The following is a 26,260-nucleotide window of genomic DNA, read 5'->3' as shown; positions in this document are numbered from 1 at the left end:
TTTGACTTGGAAAAAACCTCACTAGTGTAAAAAATAAAACAAAAATGGAGAAAACAGGACCACCCCCTTCAAAAAAAGTGGAGCTTAGTAGCTTATAAGGTCAAGAAGAGAGCTTTATTTGTTCCCCCAGAGGCTTCTCAGTGCGCCCCAATCCTGCCACAGCCTGCTCGTTCCCTTCCTTTCCAAGGTGACCCCATCCTGTCCTTTTGTAGCTGTTTCCTTACTTTTTTAAAAAAATGGTTTTATTCTCCCAAATGTCTGTCCTTAGGCACTGCAGTTTAATTTGTGCCTGTTTTGTTAATTGGCATGTTTTAAGTTTCTTTATCTACATTTCCCCCACTCTGTCCTGTTTCCTGGCAGTTATCTGCTGTAGAACCTGGGCCATTAGTTAGACCTGTGGGATCTCTCCCAGTCCAGATTGAGCAGTTGTGTCCCAGGGTGCAGAGCAGCACGCCCTTCTCTGTGTTTACTTTGAATCGGCAGTTGGATCTAAAGACTCGATCGGCCTCAGCTCTGGTCCTTCTGGCAAGGCGGAGGTGGTTTGGGCCTCTGCTTTCCTTTTGTTCCATATCTTGCTCATAGGCAGGGACCTAGAGCGCCACTTCTGTGGCAGTACAGTGGGGCCTGAGGAGAGGCCAGGCCAGCTCAACCTCTCAGTGGCTCCGCCGTCCTTGTCAAACCAGTTTCTCCAGCATGGGTGTGACAGGTGTGGCAAGGGGAAAAGGCTGGGTGTGTTCTCTGGTCTGATTCACTGGTGGGATTTCCCTGGTGGTCCAGTGGTTAAGACTCCACCTGCCAGTGCAGGGGACATGGGTTCGATCCCTGGTCTGGGAAGATGCCACATGCCACGGGTCAGCTAAGCCCGTGCACCACAGAACTAACTGCTGAGCCCTGCTGGAGCCCTTGAGCCGCAACAAGAGGTCCCCAAAATGAGAAGCCTGCACTCAGGGACGAAGACCCAGCACAGCCAAAAGTTAGTGAATAGATAAATAGATGCGAAACAAGAGTCATAACTTTAAAAACCAACATGATTCACCGAGGTGGGTTCACAGAGGGCCCTCTCAGGTCCTTGCTCCTTCCTCCACACTGACCCTTCTCCACATAGGGCGCACACAGCCCAAGGGGTCAGAGCTTAGAGAGCAGCCAGACTCCATAGTCTTTCGCCATACCTGCGCCATCAGGCCACAGAGTGTGGGAGGATAGTGGGACCCTGTGTGGGGTGTGGTCGTGGCCTCACCTGCTGGTCTCCAGCCCTGGGTGCAGAGACTCGCCTGACAGGATGGGGAGGCATGTCAGCTGCCAGTGTTGTTGGCTGGTGGCTGGAGAGGGGGGCATGTGGAGGGCCAAGATGAGTGTTGCTTCAGTGTGATGGTAGCCCAGGGACTTGTCCGCTAGTCCTGGCTTCCTTGTCTGAAGCCCACCCCAGCTTACCCCCAAAATTTGATGGGCAGCCTGAGCTAGGGTCTGGTGTGGGGCCAACCACGTGGTCACCTCAGAGCGTTGCTGCCAGATCAGCTGTTGCTGTGAGGCCCTGGAGGATCAGGGCTCTGCTCACAGCTGGCCTCTACCTGTGAGTAGGGTTGGCTGAAGAGTTTGGGTTTCTTCATATGCTGTAATGGGAAAACCCAAATGAGCTTTTTGGCCAACCCAATATATAGCAAGCCCATTGCCTTTCAGATGGTAACTGCCACTGAGAAGAGGTGTCTTGTGATTGATGTATCAGAATTGATCTGGCCTTCCCCTGGTGCTATGTGGTGTTTTCATTGTGTTGTTAAGTCACACATTAAAAATTCCATTTATTTTTATGCTTAAATACTTTTGAAGCCAGGTGCATTCAGATTTTTGCATCCTCTGTGTGCATCAAGGTTGCTTAGGCCTAAGGAGGCTGAGCAGGCTTTGTTTTCTTGCCTTGAATCCAAGTTTTCTGAGGGTTGTCCTTTAGGGAGGAGAATGTAAGGAATTCCAGAGTCAGGGAGGTGTGGGCTGTGCTGGTGGAAGGGCCAGAGAGGCTTCTGGGCACCGCTCAGGAGCTGCCCAAAGGAGCTGATGTCAGCAGCGGGCATGGCAGGGAGGGGAGTGCTGAATTTCCTGTATTCGAGATCTGTACCACTACATTTAAGAATTGAATTCCTTGGAATTTGATGAGGTCCAAACCGCAGCTCTGCCTAGTTGCTCAGGTGGTGAAGCAGGAGTTAAAGCCATGTTTTCTGGTGTTGGCTGCTCTGGTGTCCTTAGGAGTGAAGGTCCTTAGAGGGAGTCCTTGCTTTTGCCTCAAGTGTTAACAAGTGGCAAGTAGGTAGCAGACCCCAACCAAAATGATCCCAGGCCAGAGCAGAGTCATCTCAATCTTGAACATTTATTCTGTTATAGATGTTGTTTCACTGAATCGCCTGCTTAGTAGTAGTGTTTGATTTTTTTTTTAACTCTCACTGTAAAAATCAGCCAAGGCAAAATTTACATGTAGCAATATGTATAAATCATAAATGTACAGCTTGACAGTTTTACATATGTATAGACCATTGAGATATAGAAAATTTCCAGTAGTTTCTCTCATGCCTTTACCCAATCAGCATCTCCCCAGAGGTAACCACTGTTCTGGCCTTGAGCCTGGTTTTGCTCCTCATGACCTTTATTTGTTTGGCCTGGAGAATTCCATGGACGGAGGAGCCTGGTGGGCTGCAGTCCATGGGGCTGCAAAGAGTCAGACACGACTGAGCAACTTAACTAACTATGTTGGGTCTTAGTTGTGGCATGATTTTAGTTCCGCCACCAGGGGTCAAACTCACATTCCATGCATTGTAAGGTGAGTTCTTCACTGCTGGACCACCAGTGAAGTCTCACACTTTTCTTGACTTTTATGTAAGTGCAGTGGTATAGAGTACATGTACTTGGAGGAGCCTGTCTTTTGCTGAATGTTAGGTCTCTGACATCTTTGTGGGTCTGTACAGCAGATTGTTCTCTTTTGTTTTGTAGTATTTCACGCATGAATATACCACGATCTACTGCTTTTCCTGTTGGTGGACATGTGGGTAGTTTAAACTTTTGGCTATTATGAATAATACTGATAAAAAGCCATTCTTTTCCATGGCTTCTAACACCTAAGAGTGACTTAGATACACTTCACATTTAAATTGCTGGGAATTTTCTTGGTATGCCTTTGTTGTGTTTTGTTTTTGGTCTTGTGGAGAATTTCAAGTGCAGTCAAAGACAGAGTAATATGAATCCCCTGGGCCTGTCACCAGCTCCACCATCCATCAGCTTCCACTCATCAATGGGCCAGTCTTGCGCGTTCACACTCCCGACTGTTGTCCCCCTGCACCCGCCGTTGTTTTGGAGCACATCTCAGACATCCTGTCACTTCATCCATCGGTAGTTTAATGTGTGCCTGTAACAGGTAATGGAACCACAGCGGCTGCTGACGGGCTTCCTGCTCCTCTCTGTCCTCATGGTAGAGTTGGTTCCCAGTTCCTGTCTCCCCTTCGTCTTTATCGAGTTGCCTGTGTCGCCTGCTTTTGCTGGCAGTTCTTGAACCAGGGGCCAGCATGGTGTAGAGCTGGGAGGGTCATCTTAGGACGGTGGTGGGTCCATCACTGCGGTGGGCACCACTTTCTGTTGGATTGATTGGCATTAATTGGTACAAGTTAGGCTGATCGGAGAGGAAGATGGGAATGGACTGGTGAGTACCTCTTTTGTGCTCAGACACATAACTGCCTGTCCTGGACGGCTGCACTGGTCTGGGACAGATGGCTCTTCCGCAGTGCTGCTGGAGTCTGGAGGGTGTGACCCCCAGGACAGCTGGGCTCCAGCATTCCTCTGAGACCCTGCCCCTCAGTTGAAAGACAACAGGCCTCAAACTTAGATTCAGCGATACGGTTTAGAAAATTTTCAGAAAAGTGAAGCTACAGTATGAAGATTAGACTCAGGAGCCCCCAAGTACCCTCTAGCGTCCCTCTCCTTGGGCTCAGCACTTGTATTTGTGTCCCTACTACCCTGAGCCCAGAGTTGTTCTGGGGTGGGCCCAAGAGGCACCCGGGCCCAGGGCTGGCCCACAATAGGAGCAGAGAGCACCACAGATACCTTATTATTGGGAGTAATTAGCTCGTAAATTTTCCATAGCAATTTTGCTCTGAGGTAGTCAAGTCTGACTAGGAAAACATAGTGCCATGTTTTGATTCATTAGTCATCTGGACACTCACGCTCCCCTGTTTTCGCACTGGCTAACTGTGAAGCACCATTACTCCCAGCTTGAATTATGACACCTGCTGCCCACTCTGCCCATTAATCCAGCAGCATGAGAGGGGCAGGCCATCTCATGCTCTTTGAACCAGTCTCTCCCTCCTTCCTCTTCCATCTCATGTTATTAATAAAGGAGTTTAACAGTAACTCAGTTTTAGTGAAAGTAAGGGAAAAGTTACTCATTTCTTTCAGTTGGAATGTACATTGAAGGGTATTTTGCCAGTCTGTAGCAGTTCTAAGGTACATAACCTTTGACCCAGCAATTCTATATCCAGGATTTTATCCACCAGTTTCTCTCCAGAAGCATGCACGTCTGAGAGGGAGAGAGCACCCTTCAGACCAGAGCACGCAGGAAACTTGGACAGGCCTGTGCCACACGCAGCGGTAGAGGGTGAGGAGGCGGGTCTGCTCACTCGAGCGGAGGTCTTCCAGTTCTAGTAAAGTGTGGAAAGTATTAGTTATGAGCTATGTGATTCCATTTGAACTTTGTAAGAATGAAATAAAAAGAGATGTCCTAGTTTAAGTGTTTAGAGACACTTTAAATGTGTAATTTGTGGAAAGCTGCTGAAGAAACCCCGCCTCTCACATACGTACGTCGTAGGATATTGGTGAAATTTGTGTCACCTCCATTTGAATTACTTTTATTGCAGTAAGTCCAAAGGACCTGACAGCTGATGGCATCATTGCAATGCTTACTGTGTGTCTTCTGTATCATGCCCAGGGATTGTTAGTGGGAAATCTGATACTGGGAAACTCTAGTTTCAGCCTGCCCAGAGCTTGTGTTTAGCTCTGGGGCCTCTGAACTTGGTGAAGGTCTGGTCAGGAGTTTTTTCCCTCCAGGAGGGAAGGCTCCTGGGAAGGAAGGATGAAACTATTTTTAATCTTGAGCAAACATAGCCCAGTGTAGTAATTTCAGGCCCCAGTGTGACATTTTCTTCCATTATCATCCGAGTCAATTTTAAAACAAATAAACAAAGTCCTTTTTTGGTATAGTTTGTAGTGTTTCTAGAGGGAAATGGTTTTAAGATACTCCCATTTCGCCTCATAGAGGAGGACTTAGGGACCTGGTGGGCTGTGTTTTGAACCACGTAGTCACGGAGCTTAGGGCCTGGGACGCTGGTTGACAGAGTGCAGGGGGGTGAGGTGAGTGCTAGGATGAGGGTTGCTTAGGCCATCGGTGTTCACAGAGCTCATCTACTGACTTTGCCTCACAACTGCTGATGAACATTGCTGCTTTGTCGGGGAAGAACTGAGGTCATGAGACAGGCAGACCATGCCCCACCTTCCTTTCTCTTAGCACTTATTTTCATATCACATAGCTTGTAGTTTTCTAACTCAAAATTTGGATACAACTTCAGACTTGCAGAAAAATTGCTAGAGTGGTACAGGGAACTCCTAAATACGCTACCTTGGGCCACTGTCTGTTTCTGTTTTGCCTCCTTTTTGCTTTGTCATTCTTTCTTTTCTCTATATATACATTTTTTTTCCTCCTGAACCATCCATGAGTGAGTGGCAAACACCATGCCCCTTTACTCCTAAATACTTAATCATGTATTTCCTAAGAATAAGGATGTTCTCTTACATGCCCACAGTATGTCTGTCAACATGAGGAAATATCACATTGGTACAGTGTCTAATCTGTTAATAATTCCATGTCTAGAGTCCTCAGTTGCTCCAGCAGTGTCTTTGATAACCAGCCCCATGTGAGTAGGTGCACAGTGCTGGTTTGTCCTGATGGTCAGCCCTGGCTGGGAAGGTACCTGACAGTTTTTCCTCTGTGAAGTTGCTGTTTTTTCCTTTGCAATTAATAAGTAACTCATGGGAGGACACTATGTAAGTATCCTGTTCCTCATCAGACTTGGACCCTCTGCTTTCAGCATGCAGTGATGCTTCTAAGACCGTCATTCCTTCTGTATTGTCATCTCACTCGAAGAGCCTTCTCGCCTCCATTCATTGCTTTGTGTATGTGACTTCACATTGATAACTTAGTGTGACATCACCCATTCTTGTCGTTATTCATTTTGACGCCCAAATTGTCCCAGGTTTGGCTAGCAGGAACACAGAGGCCGGCTCCTGTGTTCTTTTGACATGTCTCCATCGTGGTTTGAGCACTTCCTGACTTTCCAGTGCAACAAGACGTTTCAGGTTTCTTTCCCCGGCCTGGCGTCAACCCTTTCCACAAGGAGCGTTGGTTTCTTTTAGTTAAAGTAGCAGTTAGAAACCAGGATATGGATGCATATGGTACATATGTTTATTTACTGAAGTCTTTTAAAATAAATCTAATTTTGTATTCAGTTACTTAATCTTGTTGCAGTTCAATAAAGGCATTTCATGAACTGAATAAAGGAGTTCCAGTTCTTCATTTTTGCTATAAGGGGAAAAAGTGAACGCACGACATTAACAGAGTGAGATGGACTTTAGCAACAAAATAAAAAAAGGTTTCATCTGCTCAAAAATAATTTATTTCTGCTTAACTATTAGAGAAATTAGCAGAACCACTGAGCTAGTTTCTGAAGAGGAAGGATATACCTGAATATGGATGCCAGGGAGCCTTGTTCAGGGCTGTGGACTGCCTGAAGCCCAGCTCCACGAGGCTGTGCCCTTCTCTCTGTTGTCAGAGCTTTGGAGTAACGGCGGTGTCCATCGAGGTGTCAGGTGGCCTTTGACATAGTCCCCCCAGGTGGGTTCTGGTGTCGTGGGAAGACCTGGATCTGGCCTGTGTTCCCCCGTGCCATCGTTAGGACAATGTGAACAAATCAGATACAGCCCCTGGGCTGTCTCTATTCTGAGGATTTAGTAAAGAAGGGAAGCCATAGTGAAGGGTTAATTGGTTAATGAAGGACTGAGGTGGGTGAGTTTCCCGAGGAAGCAGCATTTAGGAGGCTGGTGGCTCTCCACTCTGGACTGCTGCGACCTTTGGTAACCATAGACCTCTTTCCTGTCCCATCCCCAGAGGATCGCCACATCTGAGGTTCTGTTGGGCAGGACCACTGCTTCCCTGTTAAGGTGTAGGTGAAATTAGAACATGTCCGTTCTCCTTGAGAATGTGTCGGGTGTGATTCCTTTAAAGCTTGTTGTACCCCATCCCATAATTGCCGTGCACCAACCTCTTACAGGCCTCAGTGCCCAGGCCCTCTACTTGTTGCTGTGGGTCATCCCGCAGGATGTGATTACAGAGGAGTAATCAGTACCAGGCAGGTGCACCCAGTCCTGTGTGAGGTGTTCACTGGGTCTCAGATGCCTGTTGAGGTTCAGGCCTTGTCGCTTTCCTGGCTCCACGGTCAGTGTCAAAATCAAATACGTAATCGTCTGTAAAAGCAAGAGATAGCTGAGGTCCCTGGTTGCATTGCAGGTGAACCAAAAAACATGTGCACGCTTTAAATTGTTCTTCTTTGAACTAGCTGCGGTCATTTACAGGGTGGACCCTCTGAGAGACCGCTGCTCGAGTTCGCAGCTGCACTAATCTTTGAGGTACGAGAGGTGGCAACTCTGGTGTCAAGAGCATGCTGGGTGACTTCCTGTTTCTTAGCCTTAGAGAGCTTGAGTGACTTGAGGTGTCTGAGGACTATGAGTTCATAAAGAGAGCTTGACTTGAAAACAAAAAAGCTACACTTTAGGTAAATGCTCCTGATAACTGGTGAATTTACTTTCCTTAGTTCTTTGTCACAAAGAAGTCAAGATTTTCTTCTACTCATTGGCTGAATACAGCAGGCAGTGATCTCAGTGATCCAGGCAGTGATTCTGGCACAGGACTGGAGGGCTGCTCTCTCCCTTCGGATGAGAAGCATCTCCAAGGAGCTTGAGGCTCTGTTTGCTCCCTGTCCAGTTCTGAGTCATGTTGATGGTGAGACATCTACTTGCATTGTAACAGTCAGTGAAACCCCAGAAAGGACCCTACAGGAGCCATCTAGAGAGTGAGGACTGTGGTCTTTGTGCCTTTTTCTCATCCCACTAATGTGTCTCCAGCCTAGCTCGCTGCCTGAGGATAAACAGCTTGAACAGGGTGTGGAGGGCACTCTCTCTGGTTCTTGTCGGTTGTTGTCCTGACTGTCTTGTCTCTGCTTTGCCCACTCCCCTGTACAGAAATCTTATCAAGGGATGGCTAGGTGACGGGACACTTGGAGAGGCAGAGACCAAGTCCTCTCTTAGCAGTCAGGCTCTGGGGGTGGGGCAGCTTGGGTCTGAGAAGTTAGAAACAGAGCTCCCTCTAGTTTACTTACACTTTCTCTTTACCTGTGACCTTTCTGCCTTCCTGTCTCCTTTCCCGACCAAGGACGTTGTGCTGGGTGGCAGCAGCTACCCCTGTGGTTCTTAGAGGGCCAGCCTGTTAGAAGGACTATGTTGCTATGAATCCCTCACAGTGTCTGCTTTATCCCTGTGTAAGATAAATGCAGAGGTTCCTGACTCTTGATTAGCTCTGTTCTTAAGACCACAGAACTTTTAAGGTTCACTGGATTTGGTATACAATGAGAAGACATGAAATAAACTTGTCATTTATAAAAGGGGCAGTTAGCTCCCAGCACAAATGATTTACCTAGAGCCTGGGAAGGGTACAGGGTGCCTTGGTGTTCGCATTAGAAGCCAGTTGAAGATCCTTGGGAAAAGAATATGTGAAGAGTATCTGAAGAATGAAGCTATGGGCTGGTGGGAATCTTTGTTCAATTGTGCTGTGGGAGTCCACTCTTGCTTGATGGTAGCCCAGCTTGGAAATTTAGGAGAAGAAAACAACATCTTTGTGCATCAGGAAAGGCTGGCCACTGCTGAAAAGTACTATACTTGGTAGCTGCTACTGTCCCCCCAGTACTTGGGAAGAGGTAAACTGTGTCTGCACCCTTTTGATAAGACAGACAGTCCTCTGCGTTTGTCCTCCCCTTATCTGCTTTTGCTTTTAATTTTGAATCCTTGGGTTCTAAAAGTCAGGAAGGAATTTCCAAATAACTACCACTGAGTGGACACCCACTTCTTCCTTTGTGCTCAGGGAGGGATCAAAGCCTGCAGAACGAGGAGGTAGAAGCAGTGGGAGGTGAGGACAAGGGTGTCCTCAAGGGTTTCTTCAGCTGTGTTCAGCTCAGATGTAAGTCCGTTCCACTCCAGGCCTGATTCTGAGGTCACGCATGGCATAACCTTCTCAGCATTGGTCTTGTTCACTGCTTGACTGCCTGGTCACAGAGTCACTGTGGCTTTCCAGCGCAGGGGTTCCCAGAGTCTGCAAGGCCATCTTTTGACTTTTTTGCTCCAGCCTTTGGAAGCAAACCTCTAAAACCGACCAGAGAAGTTTGTGATTATTTGGATTTGTAGCTGTGGCAAGGCTGAGGTAGGTAGAAAGCCCAATTAGACAGAGCCATATGTGGGAGGGAAGGAATTCCGCGAGCGAGAAAGTCTGAGCAAACGGAGTGGGTGCTAGTTTTGTCTTGTCCTTTTGTAAACAAGGTTTGTTGATCTGGCCATTTCTGGCGTGATTCAAATGTTCTTCATGGTTGGGACTTAAGAATGTGGCCCCCCCCAAAAGGTTATAGTCTAAAGCAAGTCATAGCTTTATTTTTTTATAATTATTTCTTTTTAATTGGACGATAATTGATTTACAATATTGTATTGGTTTCTGCCATGCGTCAACATGAATCAGTCATTGGTATACATATGTCCCTTCCCTCTTGAACCTCCCTCCTACCTCCCACCCAGGTCATAGCTTTAATGCTGAAGGTTGCGTATTTGCCTGGATAAACACCCAGAACAATGGCATCTTCCTGTGAGGTGCAAGAGCTCCCAGTCCCAGGGGCTGTGCCGGGATTCCCCTGTCTGGCTCCTGACGCCTGTATTGAGAAGTTGCTGGCGGGGTCAAGGGAGCTGCAGGAATGTGGGACCTGAGGAGGGAGCTGGTAGTGGCTGGGGCCTCCGAGATATTTCGTCTCACTCCTCTGTTCTGAAATCTGATTAGCTAGTTAGGTCAGGAAGGCCAGCAGTCAGCTATCTTTTTCTAATCTTAATTCACTGAAGCCTAGTTAGAATGTTAGTTTTGAGTCAGGATACTTATTTTTATTTATTTATTTATTTTTTTTTTTTTCAGGATACTTATTTTTAGTCTTTTGTAGAACAGTGGAAACAAATATCACAAAGCTCAGCTTTTAACTTCAAAGTGTGAAGTGAAGCGAAAGTTGCTCAGTCATGTCTAACTAACTCTTTGGAAATTCTCCAGGCCAGAACACTGGAGTGGGTAGCCTTTCCCTTCTCCAGAGGATCTTTCTAACCCAGGAATCGAACCCAGGTCTCCCGCATTGCAGGGGGATTCTTTACCAGCTGAGCCACAAGGGAAGCCCTCAAAGTGTGAAGTCAGATGATTATTTGCTTTGTGCTTGGTGGATCATTTCGGGGATTCAGTGGAAACCCTGTCGCTATACGCTGGTATCTGCTGAGGGCCTGCTTGGTGCTCGGCGCCAGTAGGGGAGAGGGCGGCAGAGCCTGTGTGGCCCCAGACCCCACCAGGAGGGGCACCTCTGTTCCTCCCCTCCTCTCTGGGCAACCCTTGGCGTCCAGCCTTGACCCGACAGGTCCCAGCCATCCTGCCCTTACAGTGTTATCCCAGCCCTACCTCTGTCCTGAGATGGGTTGGATAGCCAGAGGAAGTTTGGGGTATCATTGCAACTTGTATTTTCTAGTAAGCAGCTGCTTGAAAAACACTTGTGTTTAGTTTATTGCCTCTTGTGTATAACATATGAGTATTTCATTTATTGCCTCTTATTAGTGATGTATGTAAATCTCAATTGACTATTTTTGTATGAAACTTGGAAAGACTACATGCGTAGCAAATGAAGCCTCGCACATAGTACAGAGTAGGCAGTCGGTAAACATGCGCTGAAGTGTTAATTGTTGTTGGGCTGTTTTGGGCTGATTGTACTTTAATTGGGTTCTTGGATGCCACAGGGGATGTGAATGGAGTTCTTCATTCCTGCTAGTTTCTGCTGGGTCTGGCCACCTACCTCTCACACTTACTCCACTGCTTCTGCCCCACCTGCAAAGTCCAGCTGCTGCAGCCAAACAGACAGTTAGGCCTGGTCCTTGTGTTTGGGCTCTCAGTTTATCCTTTTCCAGCCTTGGTCCCTTACCCGAGGCACTTTTATTTGTTTTTTGGCTGTACCATACAGCTTATGGGATCTTAATTCCCTAACTAGGGATCGGACCCAGGCTCTTGACAGTGAGAGCGCAGAGCCCAAACCACTGGACCGCCAGGGAATTTGCCTGAGGCACTTTTAATCAATAATTAAAAGTTGATCTAAGGCTCATATAAGTGTTTTTCCTAAAGTCTAATTGGTATAACTCTTGAGTGATGTGGAGTTTCAAGAAATATCTATAATTTTAGTAAAATATATATAACAAAGTTTGCCACCCTAACCATTAACTTTTTTAAAAATTGTGATAAACAGCATAAAAGTTTACCATCCCAGTTGTTTTCAGTGTGCACTTGAGTACTGAGTAATGTTTAACAGCAGCATGTGGAGTTCAGTGGAGTGTAGAAGGAGCTGGTTTTCCCGTGAGCTGTATCACATAGGATGTTAAAAACCTACCCAGGTTTGAAGTCACAGTCTAGTGGAGAAATGGCCATTTGGCCCTGGCTTCTGAACCTTGTCTTTCTCCCTTTCCTCTGGGACGTGTTTGCATCTGAACGGGTTTGTGCCCAGGTAGAAGACTTTTACTTCCTGCCTTTGTTGAGAAAACCACACCACCGGCAGCAGAAACCACTGCCCTTCCTGGACCTCCGCTTTTGGTATCTGATCACTGAACGTCTGCAAGAGTTCTCCGAGCGAGAAAGGTGTTCACATAGTGTTTCTGTTCGATAGAGTGTTGAGTAGTGCTTGTTTCTCACAGGTCATATTTTCCTCCCACAATTTTTTTGTTTACTTTTAAGTCTCTGGCTGTGTATGTGGCCCCGGACGCTTGGTGCATTCCTGAGCTCCCTGCTGCTGTCTTTGCCAGGCTGCCCCCACACGTCTGGTGATGCTCCCATGCCACACAGGCCAGACAGGAACCTGCCTCGTGTCAGGGGAACCTCTCCTGCCTCCTGCGTGCTGTGAACAATTTGAAGGTGACACCTTGCATCTTCACCAGTGACTTGGCTCAGCGCCTTCCTTATCTGACCAAGGTGTGAAAAAGGCCTGTTTTAAACTCAGAGCAGAGAAATCTGCCCATCTTTTTGGTATTTAAAACCCAAGTAAACAGTGACTTCACACTATAGTTGTCCATTGTGTTGAGTACATCTTGTTGGGAGTCAGATTGAGCAGTTTTAAACTGGTTAACTCTCCTGGATTTTTAGATTAATAATAGACATGTAATGTTTACTTTTAACTTCGGAGTGTCTGGACAAAAGCCTTCTTGCTGGATGGAACCTAAAGTGGTTGTTTCAGTTAAGATTATTCCTTTTCACCATTTAAAATAAAGCCATGGAATGTTATTACTTTCATTTGGTTTTAAAAAGACAAACCCCATTTTCCTTACATGTCTTAATTACCATGGTGAATGGTAGCAACTGGGAAGCGGAGCTACTATTTTTAGGTAGCTAACATAGCTGTTGGAGATGTAGGGGTTCCTGGCAATGGTGGAGTAGGCTCCCTCTGCCTCATTTTGTGTGGTTAATAATGGGTTGAATCCCACAACTTTTCCTTCATTCCTAGAAAGTAAAAACTAGTAGGGAGCCATTCTCTTAGAGATGTTATTTAAGTTATTTTAAAGTTTCAGTCTCTGTGGGTTTTTCCTGCACGCGAGGAAACATTGCGTTCACTATGAATTGTGTTAGTGCCATGTATGCATTTGTTGCTCGAGTTTTTTGAGTGGAAAGTTATTGCCTGAGCCTCCTCTGTGTTTGCGGTACTTGCAGGTCTGGGAGATGACCTTAGTGGAACAGAACTGCTTCCTTGCTGGGGCTGGAATTCCAGAGGGAGTCGTCTAGTTCCCAGGGATCCAGGTGTGTCTGGACAGGGTCACAGGATGCTCTGCCCACCCCCTCCACATGCTTCATTTGCCTAGAGATAGGGATTAGTGACAGGAGGGAGGCCAGGAGGATTCATTCCCGGTGAACTCTGCCTCCAGTGTCTGGGGCCCTCGTCTGTCATCGAGTAATTACTGTTGATTCTCTAGTTGTGTCCCTGCTGCCTGATGTGGTCAACTTGAATGCACCTGCCTCCAAGGCAGGTTGGCCACATTTTGTTTTACAAAGGACACCACTTTGTAGACAACTGCTGAAAACTTGGCTTTCTGTTTCTGCCCATCACTGGAGAGTCCCCAGCGTCACAGCTGGAGAAAGGAAGTGTGCCCGTTTCCCACACTGTATGCCGTGGCTGGCCCAGCAGGTGTTCAGAGTGCCAGGGGCTTCACCCGGGCTCTGGGAAGGTCCTCTTCACAGAGTTGGGTTTTGCTGGGGTCTGGAGCAGCGCTCAGCTCAGACTCGGTGGTGGACATTGCACTGGGGACCGGCACAGAGGAGTACGTTGCCCAAAACCACTACCCACTTCTCAGCAGGAGAGCTTTGGCAGCCTCTATCAGCCACACAGTGGTGAGTTCAGCTAAGAAGCATCCTTGGGCTACTGCTAGCGTTTCCTGGTTCCAGAGGGTATCCTGTGAGTGTGCATGTGCAGTGCTGAAGTGAGCAGCTGTGTCAGGGAGACTGGGTGACTCTGATCGTAGTCTTTCTCTGGTTCCTGGGCACCTTCTCCTCCCACCATGTTCTCACCACAGGTTGTATGTGACCATGGTTGAGTGTTTACCTCTCTTTTAGGCCTTGGTTCCGAAAAATAGGGAGGAGGAGCTCTGTAGTGCCTCCACCTCTTCATGACCTACTATATGACTCTGTGTAAAAACCTCCCAGAGGGATGTCCTAATCCTGGCGTTTGGATCCAGCCTGACAAGTTCCTAGCACAGGGAGCCTGACCCTTGTTTATAGGAAGCCAGTATCAGAACGATACAAGGCCAGTTTTCAAGAAGACCTTTCTCCCCAGAACATGGAAAACCACCACACAGCAGCAGTTGGAGCTATGCCCTGGTTGCCCGCTTGCTAAATGCAGGCACTTAGTCATGCTCATGAACCAGATACCCCGTGTCGTCATGTGTCTGCAGATAGCAGACTGAGCTTGTGTTCTTGCTAGGAAAGGGTGTGTCTCATACTGTTGGCTTGTTTTCACATAAGCTGAGAATGTTTAAATGGAGAATCGGATCAGAAAAGTAAAAGATCGTCTGGATCTAATAAATAGAAAAGTAAGTGCACAGAAGAGTGAAGACATGGGAACAAAATTTAAAAAAACAAACACCTCTTGTATCCTCTCCATTCATGTATTATGTGTGTGCTTGGCATATATCAGTGATTGCATTCCCGCCCTTGCCTTCCACAACTTACAGTCTTGGGGTATTGATTAAGCTGCACCATTTACTAAATAATAATTACTATGTACAGGAAAGGAAAAGGCCATTGGAGAAAGCACTATGGAACAGTAAAAGAAACTCTAGTGTTACAATTTAAGATACTATAAAACACAAGATCCAGAAAATTTTAAAAATTAAGTGATAAACTGTAAAAAGGGTACAGAAGCCCAGACAGTTAAGAAACTAGGAGATGTTTAAAAGCAAACTAGCAAACGAAAACAGAAAAGAGCTTCAAGAAAAGCTTTTAATTTGCGGCAGTTTATAAGGGTCTCAGGAGAAGACCTCCACCCAGGGTGCAGTGAACACCAGCTGTTGGAGAGTCTGGGTGTTTCCTACCTTGCCTTTCCTGGTAGAGGACCTCGCTGGGAGTTAAGCTGTTCTTGGCACCAATGCCTGCAGGACCCCGGCTTCTAAGTCCAAAGTTATTTGGTATTCCCCTTGAGAAGTATGGCATTTAATACTGCTGGCAAGTCTGGTGGGCAGACGTGTTTTTCACGTTGCTTTAATTTCCTTTCCCTTGATGACTAGTGAGGTTGAGCATCTTTTTGTATGTTTGTTGCTATTCAGATTTTCTGTAAAGTACTTGTTATCTCCTCAACCTTTTTTTTTGTTTGTTTTAGGGTACCTGATATATTTCGATAGGACTCCTTTAGCTACTGTATGCCCTGAAAAAGCTCTCTCCCAGGCTGTGGTTGGTCCTTTTTACTTTCTTTCTGGTATCCTTTTATTGTTTAGAAATTTAAAATTCTAATTCTGATTTCTTTTTTTAGGGGGCAGGTTAAAACAGTTTTTTTTTTTACTGTAGATTTATATGCAGTTGTTAAAAATAATACTGAGAGATGCTCTATGCCCTTTACCCATACATATTTCCCCCCATGATAACATCTTAAATAATATTACAATATTACAAGCAGGATATTGATATTTATATAGTCAAAATACAGAACCTTTTCATCACCAGAAGGATCCATCACACTACCCTTTCAAGCCACATCGGCTTCCTTCATGTCCTAACTCCCTCTTTAACTCCTGGCAACCACTAATCTGTTCTCTAAAAAATTTTGTCACTTCAAGAACATTACATAAATAGGGACTTCCCTGGTGATCCAGTGGTTAAGAATCCACCTTCCGATGCAGGGAACTTGGGTTTGATCCCTGGTCTGGGAAATAAGACCCCTCATGCCATTGGACACCTAAGCCCTTGAAATGCCATTGCTAAGCCCATGCACTCTGGAGCCCGCTTGCTACCACTCGAGAAAAGCTACATGCTGCAGCAAAGATTTCTAGGTCTAGTTCTGTGGGCCTCGCCACTGCTGAGCAGTGATTATAAAGTTCTGACTTTGCACCAGTCCTCCTCTGACACCATCCAGCAGGGAAGGGGAGAGGCTGCTGCTTGTTACTTGGCCGGGAATATATAGAAGTCTAGGTTCCCAAGTAGTTTCCACTGATACCATGAGGCTGGAGGAAGAGGGTGGTACATTGTTACTGGCCAGTGGGGCTGAAAGTCCCAGCGCCTTCCGCAGTGGAGATATTAGAGGGTCTTATTACAGCCTCCTGAGGGTGGAAGTCTAGGCTCCCCACTTGGCCTTCACCAGCATGGGTAAGAGTAGGGCCACAGTTTTTTTCTGTGGTGTTTGGCTCAAATAGAGCTTTTATTGTCTAAATGTTTTCTGTCTTGCTAGCCTACCCCCTTCCTGCTCCTTTGGCTAAAGAGAACAGACTTTTGTTAGGATGTTTTTTGCCTCATCTGTTGGCATTTCTGGGTTGCCAGCTTCTTCAGCTCCCAATTCTGGGATATATGAGTCAAAAAGAAGACCCAGGGAGCTCGCTACTTTTATCATTCCTTGAATCCTGGGGTCCCTAGCTGCTCTGCCTTCTTCTCATGACTTTTTTTAAGAGTCTCATGTTAAAAAAAAGTCTCATGTTTCTTTTTTCTATATAGTGTCTAGAATTTTCCCTTGTATTTAGTGGGAAACTAAGGAGAAATATACCTCCTTCATCTTCTTGGAAGTGAAAGTCCAATTTGTCTTTTTCTTTTAAGTTTTGTGTTTTTGGATATCTTTTAAATATGAAATCCTTCCTTATGCTGATATTCTACTATATTTCAGAGTTCTTTTTACAACTGTGTATCTAATCCACCTGGGGTTTGTTTTGTTTTCAGTGGAGAAATGACAGAAGAACCTAGCTTTTTTTCTGCATAGATGGCCGCTTGTCCTGGCGCCTTTGAACGTCTCTGCAAGCTGGTTTTGACTCTCCTTCTGCTTCCCTGGTGGCTCAGCTGGTAGAGAATCCGCCTGCAATGCAGGAGGCCTGGGTTCGATCCCTGGGTTGGGAAGATCCCCCGGAGAAGGGAAAGGCTACCCACTTCAGTATTCTGGCCTGGAGAATTCCACGGACTGGATAGTCCATGAATTTGCAAAGAGTGGAACATGACTGAGCAACTTCCACTTTCCCTGGTTCTGCAGTCCGCTGTCTGCTCTGCCCCACCTGATACAGTAGCTTTGTGATAAGTCTTGGTTTGGTAGGATAGGACTTCCAACCCTCAGGATTGTTATACTTTCTTGGCTTTTGTCTCCTGAATTTTAGTTCAAAAAATAAGAACAGGAATAGCAAAATCAACATTGAAAAAAATCCTTTTGGCTTTGGCTTGGACTTACACTGACTTCAGAGTATGCTGGCAGTTTCAGTGACCTTGTTTTCTTCAGCATTTTTATTTACTTTTCATTACCCACGTCAGAAAGTATCACGTGGCCCCGAGACAGCTTGGCTCAGGGCAGGGCTTCTTCCTTTTTCAGAATGGGAATGCTTGCGAAGGTTGTGGCCATCTGTGGGCACCCAGAAAGCCCCACAGTGCAGGTCATGAGCTGCTTGAAGCTGGTGTGGCAGACAGGGGACAATGTGCAGGGTTTTAGGCACTGTTGGGGGTGGGGAGTAAGAAAGTTCAAGTAAATTTTGTTCACTAGCACTGAGTGCAAATAGGCAGTATTGGGGGTGTAAGAAGTGGGCAGTTGGCCATACTCCTCTGTGCAAATACTTGGTATTTCAGTTTTTCCAAAAGTATTTATGGTATTTGCCACATTGTCTTATCTCTTTGTATACGTGCACACGTTTTTCTCCCTAGTGGAGCATTTCAAAATGAGTTGCAGAGATTTTTGACACTTCATCTCTAAATACTTCAGAATTGAGGATGATATTATTAAGCCACACTGCCATCATTTCGCCTAAGAAAATTAACAATAAATTTAATGTCCAGCCCACATACAGAATTTGTCAGTTATCCCTTTGGGAGCTGGTCGTGTGTGTGTGTGTGTGTGTGTGTGTCTGTGTGTGTGTGTTTAAAAAGTAACTCCAACACAAATGAACCTATCTGTGAACCAGAAACAAAATCAGGGACGTAGAAGATTGACTGGTGGTTACCAAGCTGGTGGGAGGTGGCAGAGGGTTGGATTGGGAGTTTGGAATTGGCAGATGCAGACTGGTATGTGTAGAATGGATAAACAACAAGGCCCTCCTGAATAGCACAGGGGATGGTGTTCAGTATCTTGTGGTGAACCATGATTAAGAAGAATATGGAAAAGAATGTACATAGACGTGAAACGGAGTCACTTTGCTGTGCAACAGTAATTAACACTGTAATTTAACTGTACTTCAATAAAAAATTAATTAAAAATAAAAGTAAGTTTAGGGTCCAGTCAAGATGTACACACTGCCTGGTTGCAGTCTTTAAATCTAGAATAGTCCCCTTATATTTACAGGTGTCAGCATTTGGAAAGACCAGATCAGTTATCTTGTAGAAGATCCTGTCATACATTGCAGATTTGTCTGTGTCTTCATGGCCCTGTGTTTCCTATAAATTGGAAGTTAGGTCAAGAGCAGCACTACCCGACAAAAATATGATGTGATCCACTCTGTCATTTAATATTTTCTGGCAGCCATATGGAAAAAAATAAAAATAAGCAGGTAGAGTTGATTTAATTATGTATTTAATATTTTTATTATGTACTATTTATTAATAGTTACTTTATTAGATATTTTTATATCCAAAATATTATTTTAATATGCAACCAATATTTTTAAGGTATTAATGAGATATTGTACATTCCTTTTTTATACATAGTTTTCAGAATCTGCTGTGTGTTTTATACTTAATGGACCAGCTACGTTTCCAGTGTTCAGGAGTCACGTGTAGCTGGTGGCTCTCACCCTGGGCCGTGCGGGGGGAGACTTAATCCAACTCAGGGTAGATATTTTGGGCAGGAACACTTAGAGGGTATTAACTGCCTGTGCTCAACTTGGAAACCGTGGAAGTTGCTGAAGTCTGAGTCTGCTCTTCTTTTTCAGGCTCTGGGTGCTCTGAGATGGAGCAGGTGTGCAGAGGGTGAGGACCCAGTCCTGGGACCACGTCGCCTTGCTTCCTTTCTTGGAGAGACTTACCTGCCTGAACAGACTTGAACCAGGAATGAGGATGTCTGTGGGCCCGTCACTGTGGCTTCCCCTCTGGGGGAGGACCTTTCTCCTTCTGTTGTCCGTGGCTGTGGCTCAGTCCCACTGGCCCAGTGAACCCTCGGAGGCCGCCAGGGACTGGGAGAACCAGCTCGAGGCGTCCATGCACTCAGCACTCTCAGACCTCCACGAGGCTGTTCCCACGGTGGTCGGCATTCCTGATGGCACGGCTGTCGTCGGACGCTCATTTCGAGTGACCATCCCAACAGATTTAATTGCCTCCAATGGAGAAGTCATCAAGGTGAGACTGGATAGAACTGTAATAAGGAAGAATTCTGTAACTGAGGAAGAATTCTCATCTTGCAGTTTAGTTTTGATTTTAGTGTTAGTTTCAGGTTATTTTAGTTGAAATTTAGTTTTTCAGTTTTCTGGCAATTCTGAGCTCAGTTCTTTCAGGACCTGTTAAGCGTTCCTTCCTTAAGAGAGGGACAGCTGCTGACATTCAGTAGAGGGTCCCCATGTTCCTCAGAGTAGCATCCGAAACCTTTACTCTTACTCCCGTTTTGAGAGTGTCACTATTAAAAGGCTTTTACATCTGTTCCCTGGAAGATTTTTTTGGTCATCAAGTTAGGGATTTGATGGAAGGGCTTGTGTATAAGGAAGCTGTCTCCTTTCATTAACCCAAGAGATATGGAACTTTTAAATGCTTTGAAAATATTTAAAAAATACAAGGTATAAGTAAATATCAAGAGTTTTGCTGTGCTTGGCTGTTCTATGTTTACTAATATATTCAGTCCCTTAAGACCCAAAATTAGTACATAAATTTCAGCCTCGCCTCATCTCCTTTGTTCTCAAGCAACCCAGAGAACAAAGGAGCCTGAGATCTCAGTAACAGAAGAGAGATGGCCAAAGAAGGATGGAAATTTGGTGCACCAGGAAGCTTCTGTGTGAAGAAGGACCATCCCTTTAGGGTTATGGAATTTCCCCTAGCTCCTGAGTGAGTCTGCAAGGTGGCTGGGTGGGTGGGTGGGGAACACCCCTCAGGCTATGTGCATCTCCCTAGAGCAGAGGTCAGCACACTTACTTTTTAAAAAGTCAGAGAGTAAGTATTTTTCTGGCTTGGCTGGCTGTATGGTTTCTGTTGCAGCTCCTCCTCTTGGCCAGTGCAGTATGAAAGCAGTCGCAGACACTGTGCACACGAATGCACATAGCCTATTCCAGTAAAACCATACTTTCAAAAACTTCACTGAAACTGAAATTTTGCTTTCATATAATTTTCACATATCAAATGATGCTGTATCTTCTTTTGATTCCGCGCCCCCCCCCCAATCGTTTAAAAATGGTAAAAAATATGTCTAGCTCATGGGCTGTACGAAAACGGATGGCAGCCCAGATTTGACTCATGGCCATAGTTTTCTGGCCCTTGGGCTATAGCATACTTTGCTCAGAGACGTGACTTGAATATGAATTAAAAATATTCCAAGATCTATACTTTGTTATGGTAGTTTTTATATCAGTTTTGTATTTTAGACTTCTGTGTACACATAGTGTCCTGGAGAATTATTGGTATGTTTAAAGCATCAAAAATTGTGGTTTGAAATGGAAAATTGGTTTTGCTCACAATTTTGTGGCCAAGAATTCAGGGCTTTAGGGCTCACCTGGGATCTCATCTCTGCCGCACTAGTCAGAGTGGCTCACCTGGGCCTGGAGGGCTCATTTCCAACATGAGGCTCACTCATGGCTGGCAAGGTGGTGCTGCCTGTTGATGAGGAGCTTAGCTGGGGCTGCCCATCAAAGTCTTCGGTTTCTCCCCACGTAGACCTTTCCACGGTGCTTGGATCTCCTCACAGGTACAATAGCTTGGTTGTACCTGTGTACAGGTATTCCTTGGAAGACTGAGTATTCCAAGATACAGGAAGTAAAAGCTGCCCATCTTTTAAGGCCTGGGCTTGGAACTTCCTTTGTACTCCGTTGGTCAAAGCAAAGTGAGCTCTAATGAGTCTTCACCAGCTTGCCCCTCTCTGTCCCACAAACCTAGGGCATCTAGATTAGAAATGGTCACAAATTCCATACCACTCTTTGCAGTGAGAGGTGTGTCTCTGCCCCTTTGAATCTGGGCAGAGTCACTCCTCCCCTGACCCTCCTTGTGTTCTCTTCCTTTCCCTTTTTGGCCCCCTCTCTTTAGGTCACAGCTTGCTCTTAGGGTGGCCTCGTGTTTTCAGAGGTAGTCATACTTCTGAAGATCCTAGCTCACTTCTGTGGAGCTCCTTCTGGCTTGTAGAGTCTTTGCAAAAGGTTTCCATGTAATCTTCATAATAGCCCAGTAAGCCAGATTCTAGTCTCACTATTAGATGAAGAATGGCACTTTTGGAAGTACATTTCTTACCCAGCATCACATTTCATCTTCGGACTATCCAAACCCTGTAGTGATTGATTACCCTTGTTCTGTTGGCCACTGGAATGTTGTACATGGATTATTCTGGACCAAAGTTGCCTTGAGTTGATACAGCGAGCTGGCTATTTGCTGTAGCTGGCAGAGAGATGTTTAACAGGCTTACTCACCAGGGGAGCAAAGAGATTTTATTAGGAAAACAGGATTTTATCTGAGCATATTTATCTGTGGAAAGCAGACCATTTAGTAGCTGATTAACCTGTAGAAAAACAGATGAAACTGTGTGACTCTTCGTCCCAGTCTTAGCATCAGGGTTGTGTGGGGTGGGAATCAGATCAGAAGGCCTGACTTCAGGGACTTCCTAGGTGGTCCAGTGGGGTTAAGCCTTCACCTTCCAGTGTAGGGGGTGTGGATTGGATCCCTGGTTAGGAAGCCAAGTTCCCACATACCTTGTGGCCAGAAAACCAAAACAGAAAACAGAAGCAATATTGTAACAAATTCAGTGAAGACTTTAAAAGTGGTCTACATTAAAAAAAAAAAAAAAAACTTAATAAAAAAAAAGAAAGCTTGACTTCATTCCTGGAGCTTTGGTTTCCCTATGTGTAAAACAGGATTGAAAAGCCTTTACCATAATGGAGTTTTTTCATGCCGTTAAAATAACAATGTGTAAATGTATAGGAAAGGTAGGGGAAAAAAAAACTATGGTGGTTCCTACCACTAATGTACATCATTTTCTGCATTCATCAATAAGTATCCATGTCACGTAGGCACACGGACATTTTAGGCAGACCTGAAATCATATTTTTAAACCTTTTTTCATTCACTGTACTTTTGAGTTTTTCTCCTTTGTTATTTAAGTATTCTTTGGGAGTCTAACTTTTAATGGCTGCCCAATATTCTTGGGTATGTGAGGAACATTTCAGATCTTGGTCCCAAGGAGCCTTGTTGGGGTGACCTCCAAGTCATATCCATCAACATTGCCATCAGCCAAAGTAGCACTTGCTCACCTCTTCCCAGGCGCCCTGCCTCTGTTCTTAACCCCTCAGTCTGTTCTCCATACCGAGGCAAGAGACATCTTTGTAAAGTCCGAGTCTGCTCAGAACAGGCCTCCCATCCCCCCTGCGCTTAGAATTAAGTCCTGTTTGATCTGGCTTCTGGCCTCCTCTCTCCCCTTGCCCTGTGCATGCCATGTCTCAGCACAGCAGCCCCTTTCTGCCCCACAGATATGCCAAGCTCAGGACCCACCCCAGGCCACTGGCTTTTTCTCTTCTGTCAGCACGGGCACAGCCACCTCTTTCAGGCTCAGTTTCAGCATTGGGGCCCTTTTCCTCCACCCCGACGCAGGCAGATTTCTCAGGTCCTGTGGGGAGAGGTCCCACAGAAGCCAGCTTTGCCTTCACTGGGCAGATCTGAAGCTGTTCCAAGTAGGCCATAGTGTAAGTGACCCTTACACTTACACTATGGCGCCGGCTCCCTAAGGGCGCCTGTCCTGAGTTGAGTGAGTGTAGGGATGGCTGAGGGCCTCCCAGGTGGCGCTAGTGGTAAAGAAGCTGCCTGCCAAGTGCAGGAGACAGGAGACATGGGTTCAGACCCTGGGTCAGGAAGATCCGTTGGAGGAGGGCATGACAACCCACTCCAGTGTTCTGGCCTGGAGAATCCATGGATAGAGGACCCTGGCGGGCTAGAGTCCCTGGGGTCGCAAAGAGTCGGACACGGCTGCAGTGACTGAGCACGCACGCAGGCAGGAGTGGCCAAGGAAGGTGATTATATAACCCCTCCTCTCTGGGGCAGTTGGAAGTCTCTGCGTCTCACAGAATGATTGGGCTGCCCCTCTGGGCCCCCCCCCCCCCGATGTTTCATTTTGATAGTGCCCTCGAGGATGGCTTTTCATCCCTGCTCCCCTTCAGTCTCCTTGTCTGGAGACAATGTGGAATTTCTCCCAGCCCAAGATGTCGGCAGACTGGGAGCAGCCCTTCCTGGGACTGTGCTCTCAGCCGCTGGCATCGGCCCCCAATTGTTCCCCGCAGAACAATGGCCACTCTTTTTGGCCAGGAAGGGGAGCTCATGAAAGGAGCATTTCTTTGGATGCTTGAGAGCTTTGCGGCCACCCCGCCTGCGTGAGATGAACTGCAGTTTCTTCCTGCCTCAAGTGGGTGTTCCCTGGCTCTGAATGGCTCCCTTGTGAGCAGGGCACACCGGGAAATGCGGGTTGGCGAAGGAAGGCATCCTTGGGGGTGGGTCGTCAGAATGGCATTTGCCCAGACACATCAGCTCAAATACTTACTGAATATATCGGCTTCTATGTTTTAGGGGGAAGAAAAATTACTGATGATGACTGAAAGAACACGACAGAGTGAAAATGGTTGATCTCAGGGCTTGGGGTTGATGGACTGATTCTGAGAATTTTACTAGTGGTTATAATTATGCTCAGCTGTCCCTTAGTTTGGGGGGAAAATGATGAATTTTTGTTTTTTTTTTAGATGAGAACAGTTAACATCAGGTAAAATGCTTCATAACTCAGACCAGAGGGGCACCCTTTAGGCTGAACAAGTTGTGTTCAACATATGATCCCGTGGCCTTGGCCCTTGTAGCATTGGACGTGTTCTGGTGTGAGCTTTGAATGTCACGCAGCAGGACCAATGATTGTGTTTCAGCAAAGCAAAGTGTGTCCACCCTGGTTCCTGCCCCTATGTGGGGGCAAAGCCTTGGCCCTTTGACCTCCAGCCAGAGGCTCTCCCTGTTGGCATGTGCCATCTCCCCACAGCCTGGCCATGTGACTGCCCATGTGCACCATCTGCAGAAGTTGAGCTTGGCCGCGGAGCAGATTCGTCTCATTGTCATAGTCCACGGCCAGACACAGGCTCACCCTGAACGTGAGTCAGTGCCATGAGGGGGCGGGGGCCCAGAAACTGGAAGCCGAGTCCATCAGAAGGACTGTTGCCTTCACCCGGAGCAGCACAGGAGCCCACCACATAGTTGCTTCATGTGCCAGGACCTTCGGGGTGTGCCTGTGGTTCCCAGCCATAGACAGGTGGTCTGCAGCTTTTCTGAGGGGAGAGGGGCTGCAGGGTCCAGGAGCCAGTGACCAGGTCTGAGGGAAGGCAGGGGCTTAACCAGGGCAGGCTGCTCAGAGGCCCAAGCAGTGTGGTGTCACAGGGCAGCAGTTTGTGCCCCTGTGAAATGGGCCTCTGAGAACACCTTCTCCTGGCACATCAGTTGGGTATTCAGGGAAGGGCCTAGGCCGATCCCCTGGGACTGTTCTGGCTCCAGGTGTTGGTTGGAAGGTGCCAGAGGACCCTCCAAAATGTTTGTAGTGTCAGGGACTTCTCACCAAATGAGGAGAAGTTTCTTGATTATACTTAATTCCTAAGATCCCTCTTTGCTGGCTGTCATTAGCCCCTCCAAGTGACATGAATATGAAAGTGCTCATCCATCTTTCTGGAGTCTTTGCTTGCCTTTTATAAGTCCCGTAACACCTGCATGGATAAGATACCACTTGGTGGGTTCTGAATGATAAAACTTAGGTTTTCTTGGTTTTAGGAGTCAGCGATCGTAAGAGTTAATTAGGCCCTAGTGAGAGTCCAACTCCTCAGTTTTGTCTTTCAGTTCTGCCTAGCACCACGGCCTAGACTGTGGGCAGATACCTGCTCTTTGATGAAGCGCGAAGTAATAGAAGCTCCTCTGCCCATTTCTTCTTGTTCTAGGTGTGGAAGAATACCGATTTGGATTGAGAGACTCTACATATGTTGCATGGTGTTTAACACAGGTCTTTTTTCATACTGCGTGCTTGACAGGCTCCTGTGCAAGAGAAGGCACCAGATAAGCAATTGGAGAGAATGTCTGAGAACTGAACAGGAAGTCAGTTACTAGTCATTTGCTAGTACAGACTGAGGCGTGACCGAAACCTTCCTATTTGGTAGCTCCCCAGCCCTTGGTCATGGTGATTAATTGCAGGCACCACAGGGCAGGTAGTCTTCAGAACTCCTTGTGGGTCTACTCAGGTTTTGTGATTTTCATTCAGTGATTTGATTCCAATGTTTCTGGATGTACTTTATTGATCAAGACCTCTAAAACTGGGTGTATAGCTGTTCAAGATCTTGTTTTCCTCCGTGCCGGGCTTACCTTCCATCTCAGAAGCGTGGTCTCTCTGAGGGTTGCTGAAACTGACGAGGTTTCTGGCTCTTTCTGGGTGACCTGTGACCTGGAGCCTGTGATTCAAGTCAGGCTTCCTCCTGCAGTTTCTCCTGTTCCCATTGCCTGAGGTCTCCTTACTCTCAGGTTTTGCTGGTATTTAATGGGGTGGGGGGAGTTCCATGTCCAGGACAGCCTGTCACCCTAAATACATGTGCTCCTGCTAGGAGCACTTCACACAGAGCTCTGACTCCCGCTTCTTGCCTGCCATTCCTAGCCTAGCAGCTCTTAGGGGTTAGTCGTGTCTGGCTACAGTACAGTGAGGACAGAAATTTCTATACGAGTAAACGAAGGATTCCAAGGATAGTCAGAATCTCATGTGCAAATGGGCCAGGATCAGTCGCACGCATTTTAGACTTAGGGGAGGTGAGTGCTGGCTGTGGGCTGTCACTGACAGTGGGTTCTCCCCACCCCCATGCCTCCTCGATGTTTTCATCCACTCTTAGCAAACAGGTCTTAACAGGTAAGCAAGTCCCTGAGGGTCCCCAGCCTTGGCCTGGTTCCCTTAGAGGGTCCTGGCTTCCTCTTCCTATGGCCTCTCCACTCTCCTTTGATGCTTTGAGTTTCTGCTTTGGGCTATGAGCAGGGAGACAA

The 26,260-nt window shown here is 46.5% G+C and overlaps 1 protein-coding gene across 5 annotated transcripts in view; it reads left to right on the top strand.

Annotated features, from left to right (window-relative positions):
- DAG1 (dystroglycan 1) overlaps positions 1-26,260 on the top strand; it is a 51,446-nt gene that overhangs the window by 16,686 nt on the left and 8,500 nt on the right. For 4 of the 5 annotated variants that reach the window (XM_069562116.1, XM_069562113.1, XM_069562114.1 and 1 more), the window contains exon 2: positions 18,982-19,384. In XM_069562116.1, coding sequence (XP_069418217.1) covers positions 19,100-19,384 — 285 coding nt within the window. In that variant the 5' untranslated portion in view covers positions 18,982-19,099. Of the gene's footprint in view, positions 1-13,102; positions 13,190-18,981; positions 19,385-26,260 lie in introns of those variants that run through there. The other variant, XM_069562117.1, reaches the window with a different exon arrangement.

This window comes from Ovis canadensis, chromosome 19 (assembly GCF_042477335.2).
Source record: "Ovis canadensis isolate MfBH-ARS-UI-01 breed Bighorn chromosome 19, ARS-UI_OviCan_v2, whole genome shotgun sequence".
Lineage (NCBI taxonomy): Eukaryota > Metazoa > Chordata > Mammalia > Artiodactyla > Bovidae > Ovis > Ovis canadensis.
This window is presented reverse-complemented; position numbering and strand designations above follow the sequence as displayed.